The following is an 8883-nucleotide window of genomic DNA, read 5'->3' on the forward strand; positions in this document are numbered from 1 at the left end:
CTAATTTATATTCTATTGTTATAAATTTTATATAAGCTTATATTTTTTTTTTTTTTAAATAAGCTAAGAAAGATTATGAAATTTTCATGCGTTACTATGTTAATTGTTAAATTGTAAATGTAATTATAAAACATCTGTCACCTAATCAGTCAACAAAGTAACAATACCTGAAAACACCATATCCTATTTCTCATCCCTAAAATTACAATAAACAGCTAATCTGTCAGTCATTCATAGCTGATGAGGGTACTCGAGGGGTAGATAAGGCTATTACTGATATGGGTTGCCTAGAGATAAGGCTGTAGTATGGAATACTTAAATAAATATTTTAATTTTTCATGCTATACAGTTTAATATTTAATTAATTAATGTAGAACCGTAACTCATGTTCAAATTTTGATAGTGGTGGGCAATTTTATGAAACTAAATACATATTTGTTTTTTGTAAAATTGTATTATGATTAAGCTTTGATACTGTGTGTAGATATGAAATAAATATTAAAATAAAAGTATATAGATGTATGTCTCCTTGTATACATATTGTAAAGCTTTGATAATGTGTGTAAATATTGAAATAAATAATAAAATAAAAGTATGTCTACTTGTGTACATATTGTAAAGCTTTGATACTGTGTGTAAATATTGTAATAAATATTAAAATAAAAGTATATAGATGTATGTTTACTTGTGTACATATATAAAGCTTTGATAATGTGTTTTAAAATTGTAGTAAAAGATGAAATAATAGTTAAAAAATATTTTTAAAGGACTTTTACTGTCTGTTATAATGTGCCGATAATGTAACTATGGTGTAAACAATATTTTGTATAAAAAGTATGTGTTATTTTGTGAAAATATTGCAATAAAAAGTATTCAACTAAACTCTGAAAGTATTTCTCATTTGTGTTTATGCATAAATAACTCATTTAGAACCCATTAACACATCAATAGTTTGACTACCATGCGAGTCGACTAAGGTACGAGTTGACTTCCGTGCGAGTTGACCAAACAACGTGCGAGTTGACTACCGTGCGAGTTGACTTATGTACGAGTTGTAAACCACAAGTAGTGGACTGTAACCCTTTTCGTAACCGCTCAAAATAAAACCAGTCATTATGTTTACCAATGGCTGTCAAAATTGGGGTTCCCTCAAAATTGAAATTTTGAGATTTGGATATTCCAATAATTGTTTATATGTTTATAAACGGGCAGTACCCGGCTCAAAATAACCACCCGAATATATGTTGTATTCGTCTTTATTATTATACGAATTCCATGTCACTGAAACATATATAAACATGGTATCAGACACTATATTATTATATGCAAAGTAACAAATATATAAAACATATCATGTGTGGCCTTTAACAAGTTACAATGAAATATATATAAAAGATCTGGTAACATGATAAATGGTACATATACAGCATAAACATACAATTACATGAGATCTCAACTCTTTCTCGTTCTCACTTACCATTTGTGGAATGTGTACGGAACTCTCTCTCAATCTTATACAATTCTCTGCGGGTGCTGTGCTACTGCTGCAAATAAGATTATACATGTGAAGAGTATGGGAAACTGTGAATTATAGGAATCGTTAGCACGTTTAGGATGGCAATGCTGCTTTTCTGAATTTAACCTAATTACTTATCAAATATGAGTTATATCAACTCACAACATAAATACAACTCAATGCAAATACAAGAAAGAGTAAATGCAAACAGGTAGAAATAGAACTAACCTTATATTGAAGTAATGGCAACTCTGTACTATAAATGTACATCTTAAAAGTAGATGTGTACAGCTCTGTGTTCAAGTTAGAAGTGACCAGAAGACAAAGGAAAGGGCGGGAAAATAACTGGTCAAGCCTGACTGAACAATTATATAAACTGGACATGTGTAACTCACATGCTTGACTGACTTTAACTCTAAGACTGGCCACAGGAGCACAGCTTAATAAGTAACCCAGGTAAACACAATGCGTTATATGGAAATAATAACATTTAAAACAGAACACATGAACAGAATCCGTGAAATGAATATTTCAACCCTGTTACAGACTTCCCTGGCCCGAAAAATGATGTCCTCATCATAACAAACCAAGAAGAAAACAAAATTGTCATGTCACAGTAAAAACAGAATCGTCCGTCAACAAATAACCTTTCTATACAAAATAGATACAATACCTATCTATCTCAATATACTGTTTATAATAACAGCATTGTACAAGCAAGAACAACATACTTTATCGAAACTACATCCACTAGTTATACTACTGAATAACTGATACATACTTACCTTACATAAATGTATAAATATGATTCTGACTCTTTTCCTCCTGCTCTTCAGAACTGTGTCCTCACATTAAAATAATACATTAAAAAAATCAATTGATACTATATGCAATATCAGCAATTCACATTGTTAATAAGAAAGTTACAAAAATAACATCACGTCACTCGCATGAAAACTCACTGAAATTTATTTCAGAGATAACTCTTTCTGATAATTATTAATCAGAATAATACTGCCCGAACCTTGCAAAAAAAAAAAAAACAACATCTGATATAAAATACACACAAAATACATACACAATATTGTTTAAAATATGTTAAAACAAATTTTTAATGAAAATTTCATTGAAAAATACTAGAAACCATACGTCCAGCTGTCTTACTGTCTAATTGATTTAAAACACCTGAGGCAATCAATTTATTTAATGCCTCAAACCTGGCATCTTGTGGTCTTGGTACCACACAAGCATTCATCTGGTAATCCTTATACCGATCTGGAGGTCGTCTCTCTCTGACAGATTGTCTTGGTTTTGGTGTTGGAGCTCTAGTATCCGATGTAGATGTCTCTGTCCTTATCGGTTGTGCTTCATCCATTTCTATAGGGACTTCAATTTCTTCTTGATTATTATTATCTTGATCTTGTATAGGGTATTCAGTAATGTCTGGTTCTTCAGTAATGTCAGCTTCTTGCGACAAATCTACTTGATGAGGTACGTTTTCAGGCATCTCTTCTTCGTTGTTCTCTTCTTCATTCCCTGCTGTAGATTCAGGAACATCTTCAACAACGTCATCTACTCTATCCTCTGCTTGTATTAATTCTTCCCTATCTTCGTTTCGTTGTTCTCCGGGAACTTCACTAGAAATATCATCTCTGTCTTCTATCCTCGATTCTTCTGTAGACATATCTATGTTTTCCGTCCTTGATTCTTCTCTAGACATATCTATGTCGTCAGCTAGGATATGGGCGTCCCCACCTCTTGAAAAATATACAAGATCTCCTGCATCAGACTCATCCTCATCATCGTCTTCCATCTTTTCTACTTCTTTGGATGCATCCATGGTCTTCTTGTCTGATAATTCTTCTACTTCTTCTTCTGCTACGTCTACAGGTATGCTGTTACCTGAAGTAGTCTCCTGATTATCCCGGAACTCTTCTGCTTCATCCTGATTAACCAACAGGCGCAGATGATTCCTGTGCAGAGTTTTCTCCTTACCTGATTCTGACCTGACACGATAGACTGGTATATGGTCATTTACTTGTTCTAGGACAGTAAAAACTTCCTCTTCAAACTTATCTACCAGTTTGTGTTTTCCTTCAGTATGGGATAGGATTTTTACAAGAACCTTATCCCCTACTTGAACTCTTGCTGCTCGAGCTTTCATGTCATAATACTTCTTTTGCTTACCTTTGGCATTTTCTACATACTGTTCAACTATTTCTCTTGTCCTCTTCATTCTCATCTTTAAATGTTCAATGTAATCTTTGGTTTCTTTGGTCTTGAATTCTGATGTTACTTGTTCAAACTTGGTGTCCATGGGTAATTTTGCTTTACGTCCGAACATTAATTCGAAAGGTGATACTCTTGTCGATTCGTGTGGAGTACAATTGTAGCAAAATACCAGATGCTTAATGTAATCAGTCCAATGTTTCTTCTGATCATTCTCTAATGTTCCAAGCATGCCTAGTAATGTTCTATTAAATCTTTCTGGAGTTCCGTTTCCTTGAGGATGGTAAATAGAAGTATGAGTTTTCTTTGTATTGGTTAATTTGCAGAGCTCTTTGATTATCTGTGATTCGAAATTGGCTCCTTGGTCAGAGTGTAAAGTTGTTGGAATACCATACTGAACAACAAAATTGTTAAAAAAGGCTTCGGCGGTTGTTTTCGCTGTCTGGTTCTTTGTCGGAATGGCCATGGCAAATTTGGTATAATGATCCGTTATCACTAGGATGTTACTATGTCCTTTAGATGGTTCAACTGACAGAAAGTCAAAGCACACTAATTCTAATGGATAAGTTGTATTCACATTAATCATTGGTGCCCTTGTATTCACTGTTGTCTTTCTCCTTAAACATCGATTACATCCTGTGACATGTTTCTCCACATCTGTTGTAATTCCTGGCCAAAAATAGCGTTCTCTCAGTAATCTTAGTGTCCTATATCTTCCAGGGTGACCACAGTCGTCATGAAATCCTTCTAGTATTTCTCTCTTATAGCAGTTTGGTATAACGAGTTGTTCAATAATCTCTTCATTCTCATGTAAATTCCTGTACAGAATGCCTCTCTTTATGATAAAGTTTTCAAAGTTCTTTTTCATTATGATATCTCCAGGTAGAGTATTAAATTGGGGTAGGGTCTTGTCTATAGTTGCTATTCTCCACTTTTCAATTAATTGATCTTGTCTCTGTGCTTTCCTAATTTCTCTTAATTCAAGCTGTGCTATAGGTTGCATTGGTGTTTCTGTAGCTTCTATGATGTTGAGTGACAATGCTAGTAGTGTGTCAATGAGTGCTGGTGTTATGTACTTGCAAATTGTTTTCACTGTGCTGTTGTCTATTTTGATGTTTTCATGTTGTTGTTGGTCTATGATTTTGTGGTGAGGATATCTGCTGAGTGCATCTGCATCTGTGTTGTTTCTGCCTGCCCTGTATATGATGTCAAAGTTGTAATTGCCCAAATCTGATGCCCATCTTTGCCCTGTTGCGTCTAATTTCGCTGTAGTGAGAATGTAAGTGAGTGGATTGTTATCTGTGAGTAATGTAAAGTGAGTGTTGGTTAAGTAATCTGAAAACTTTTCGGTGACTGCCCATTTTAATGCCAAAAATTCTAATTTGAAAGCTGCGTAGTTTGATTCTGATTTACTGAGTGACCTGCTTGCATATGCTATGACGTGTTTGGTGTTGTCGTGATGTTGTTGATATAGCACAGCTCCTAAACCCTTACCTGATGCATCCGTGTGTACTTCAAACGGTAAGTTGAAATCTGGATAAGGTCGCAATAACAATTCATTTTCGGATTCTGCGGTACTGATAAGTTTGTGGGCAGGGTTGCTTCCAAGTACTCAAAGATGGTCACCTTTTCCAGCTTTTCGCCGTTCATGGTGGTGTCTGCTCTGGTTTTGTTCGCACTGTTCACCATAGTATTCGACTTCTCCGCGCTGACCGATATCCCGTATGCACCTGCTATTCGAGTGTCTGCTGATGAGGTCTGGGAGTTCGCTGCTGATGTCAATCATGATATCATTTTCATCAGCGAATCGCATTCCTAATGTACACAAATTTAAACTTGAGAAAACAATAAAAGACACATACCGGTAATACATTTAATTATGACGACATATGTTAGCGCATGGAAAAGTAAGTGTTAACGATTAACCAAAAATGTCATATTTATAATAACGATCACGATTTCTTTTCTGTTCATGTAAATTCAAAGACAATTAGCATTTTCACAAAGAACAATCAAGCAAATAAATGTTTTCATAAATTCCATTATACCATATGCTTTCAGTCAGCACGCGATAAGCTTACGTTCATTGTATATTTTAAAATACTATTCAAAAAATGTACATATTGTGCATATTAAATAACTTTCTAAAGTATTACTTAAATAAAAATAATGTTAAATTTCAGCTATATAAGTAAACAAGAAATTTACAAGTGGTATTGATACTGTACGAAAATAGTAATAGTCGGTTAATAGTGTGGCAAGTTGTGTTTGTCTAAACAGTTTGTGTTGTTGAGGATTAACAATCTCCACGCACAGTTGTCGTTCTATATAGTCTCGCATACAAACTCTGCCATCACAAGAAAATACTACCAGGTTTGGTAGGATTTTATTTTCTTGTATAAGTATTGTATAATGAAAAGTAGTATCATTTTCGTTTATATTTTGGAAACAGTGGACAAGTTTAAGTTCATAATAAAAATAAAGTACTTAAATTTTAAAAAGTTAAAACATGATCATTATTGTACCACGTTATTATTATTATTATTATTATAATAATTGCTAGGCTATAATCACGTGGTTGGTTGTGAAGGCATGGATAAGATCCACATATGCTGGTTCCAGTCAAAACTCTGCGCGGTGGTTGGAGGATTAAACCAACCAATGAAATACGTTTCTTTATTGTTGTTGCTATAGCTCAAAAATCAATAAACACTCAAAATCAACAAATTCTTTGTAAAATAAAATTAACCCATTTAAAAACCAATAGTCCATAAAGCATTAGCAAACATTTCTACGCAGGTATCATTGATTTAACGGGAAACAAAATGATCGTTATTATTTTTGTGGGACAATTGTATTTGAATCCCCGATATGATATCCGAATTTTACGAGCGAACGCGAGTTTGGCTTCAGGCAGCATCGGAAGTATGACGTTCTTTTCACGAATATGCGTGCTCAAGCGATGACGTCCTGCTCTAAGCGATTCAGCAAGAAAAAAAGGAAATAGGACGTGCATAAATGAAGGTGTATGTTGGGCAACACATAATGGAATGGAACTGCATAAAGGAATGAGAGGGGTTTTCCCAAGATTTGACTTTGTCCGTTATCTATTATACTAGCGCTCGAACCTAATAGAAAGCACATGCAAGTGTTCTCTAAAATATGCAAATTAACGCAAAACGAATACAATCCGATCCTGATTGGAGATCTTCCGTAAGACGAAACTAGATGACATCGCTAATCGAAGTTTAGATGCTAAAATGTTGCAGAATGTTTGTATTTTGACGTTTTTACACCAATGTTACTTGTGTTATGGTCATCCTATTGTAATAAAAATTCGTATATCACGTTTTGTTTTTGGAAGTTTTTATATAGCACAATCATTTTTGGCAGTGTTTTTGTATCTTTTTTGGTGTCATGCGTACCTTTAGAAACGGCAACATCAAGTTTAAATCCACGTTGATTGAAACTTGCACCCACAATTAGGGGAGCCGGTCAACTCGTACCTAAGTCAACTCGCACGGTAGTCAACTCGCACGTTTTTTGGTCATTTAATGACTCTTTTACACTTGTGGTCGGTGTTTTTCACGGGTTATATAAATGTGTGTGAGAGGTGTTAAAGGGATCTTTTCACGGTTTGGTAAATTGGCAAAATTGAAAAAAGTTGTTTCAGATTCGCAAATTTTCGTTTTAGTTATGATATTTGTAAGAAAACAGTATTACTGAACATTTACCATAGTCCAATATAGCCATTATGCGTATCTTTTGACGATTTGAAAACCTAAAAATTATAAAGCGTTGCAACGCGAAACGATTGAATAATTTGGAGAGTTCTGTTGTTGTCGTTTAAATTAACGAAACTACGAAGATTGCTTATATAAGTTATAAAATACTTAAATTGTGTATACCCGGCGGAATAGCCGAGAGGGCTAACGCGTTTTTACTTCAGACCAGCTCCAGGACTCCGGGGGTCACTGGTTCGAGCCCTGGTACCGGCTACTTTTTTTCCCTTTTTTTTAAATTTAATTCTTGATTTTTTACTGGAGCTTTTAAGATCCAATGTTTACATTTATCAATATAAAGCATTTAATGACAAACTTCAAAATATGCCAAAATCTGTGAAAAGGCCCCTATAAAGGTCGTATATACAACAAACAATAATTAAAATGGCAAAACATTAATCAATTAAACTTAATTGGTATGATAATTAATCAGTGATACTTTTATGTTTGTCACAACACGGATAGTGTTGTAAAGTGTGTTGTATACCGCGCACGATTCAATTAAAGTTATTTTAGCTTGTAATTAAAAAGTTTTACTTTTATAATCAGGTGTAAGTTAAATTAAAGAAAATTAAAACGAAAATTAGGTGATGTTTGTTATGTTATTCTTCAATTTGTCATAAAGTCAAGTAGTTATCTCAATATACCAGCTTTGCTTGAAGTTATTTATTAAACGTTGTTTAATTGTATTGTAGATGAATTTTTGTTTTTGTGATACTGTTATCACTCGATCCAAGAATTTTTATCAATAGCGGAATATATGTAATTTGCAATTATGAATAGCGGGTATAATGCCGGCTACGATTTGTAGATTTGTTTACTTGTAAGATTTTTTCCAATACGTTTAATTGTTCGCGTGTTGAGAATTCGTATTACTTTATAATAGTGAAAAGTCTATGTAGAGCTCTATTTCCGCGTTCATGTTTTTTTTAATTATTTGTATTCTAATTTATATTCTATTGTTATAAATTTTATATAAGCTTATATTTTTTTTTACTTTTTTAAATAAGCTAAGAAAGATTATGAAATTTTCATGCGTTACTATGTTAATTGTTAAATTGTAAATGTAATTATAAAACATCTGTCACCTAATCAGTCAACAAAGTAACAATACCTGAAAACACCATATCCTATTTCTCATCCCTAAAATTACAATAAACAGCTAATCTGTCAGTCATTCATAGCTGATGAGGGTACTCGAGGGGTAGATAAGGCTATTACTGATAGGGGTTGCCTAGAGATAAGGCTGTAGTATGGAATACTTAAATAAATATTTTAATTTTTCATGCTATACAGTTTAATATTTAATTAATTAATGTAGAACCGTAACTCATGTTCAAATTTTGATAGTGGTGG

At 33.5% G+C, this 8883-nt stretch overlaps 1 protein-coding gene across 3 annotated transcripts; it reads right to left on the reverse strand.

The window, feature by feature from the left end:
• Positions 1-1195: 1195 nt before the first annotated feature.
• LOC127881094 (pre-rRNA 2'-O-ribose RNA methyltransferase-like) lies at positions 1196-4448 on the reverse strand. Of its 3 annotated transcripts, XM_052428787.1 has the most exons (3): positions 2302-4448; positions 1478-1544; positions 1196-1281 (listed from the first exon to the last, which is right to left on the reverse strand). In XM_052428787.1, exon 1 carries the CDS (start codon positions 4329-4331, stop codon positions 2640-2642), a length of 1692 nt encoding a protein of 563 aa, XP_052284747.1. In that variant the 5' UTR covers positions 4332-4448; the 3' UTR covers positions 1196-1281; positions 1478-1544; positions 2302-2639. The 3 variants fall into 3 exon arrangements, 2 of the variants coding, with proteins under 2 accessions (XP_052284747.1, XP_052284746.1); XR_008049887.1 differs by lacking the exons at positions 1196-1281; positions 2302-4448 and adding an exon at positions 1745-2212 and having other exon boundaries at positions 1288-1544; XM_052428786.1 differs by lacking the exon at positions 1196-1281 and having other exon boundaries at positions 1288-1544.
• Between the last annotated feature and the right edge of the window lie 4435 nt (positions 4449-8883).

This window comes from Dreissena polymorpha, chromosome 5 (assembly GCF_020536995.1).
Source record: "Dreissena polymorpha isolate Duluth1 chromosome 5, UMN_Dpol_1.0, whole genome shotgun sequence".
NCBI lineage: Eukaryota > Metazoa > Mollusca > Bivalvia > Myida > Dreissenidae > Dreissena > Dreissena polymorpha.

Excerpts from the sequence above, each read along its gene's own strand:
- LOC127881094 (XM_052428787.1), bottom strand. The coding sequence starts at position 4,331 with ATGATTAATGTGAATACAACTTATCCATTAGAATTAGTGTGCTTTGAC.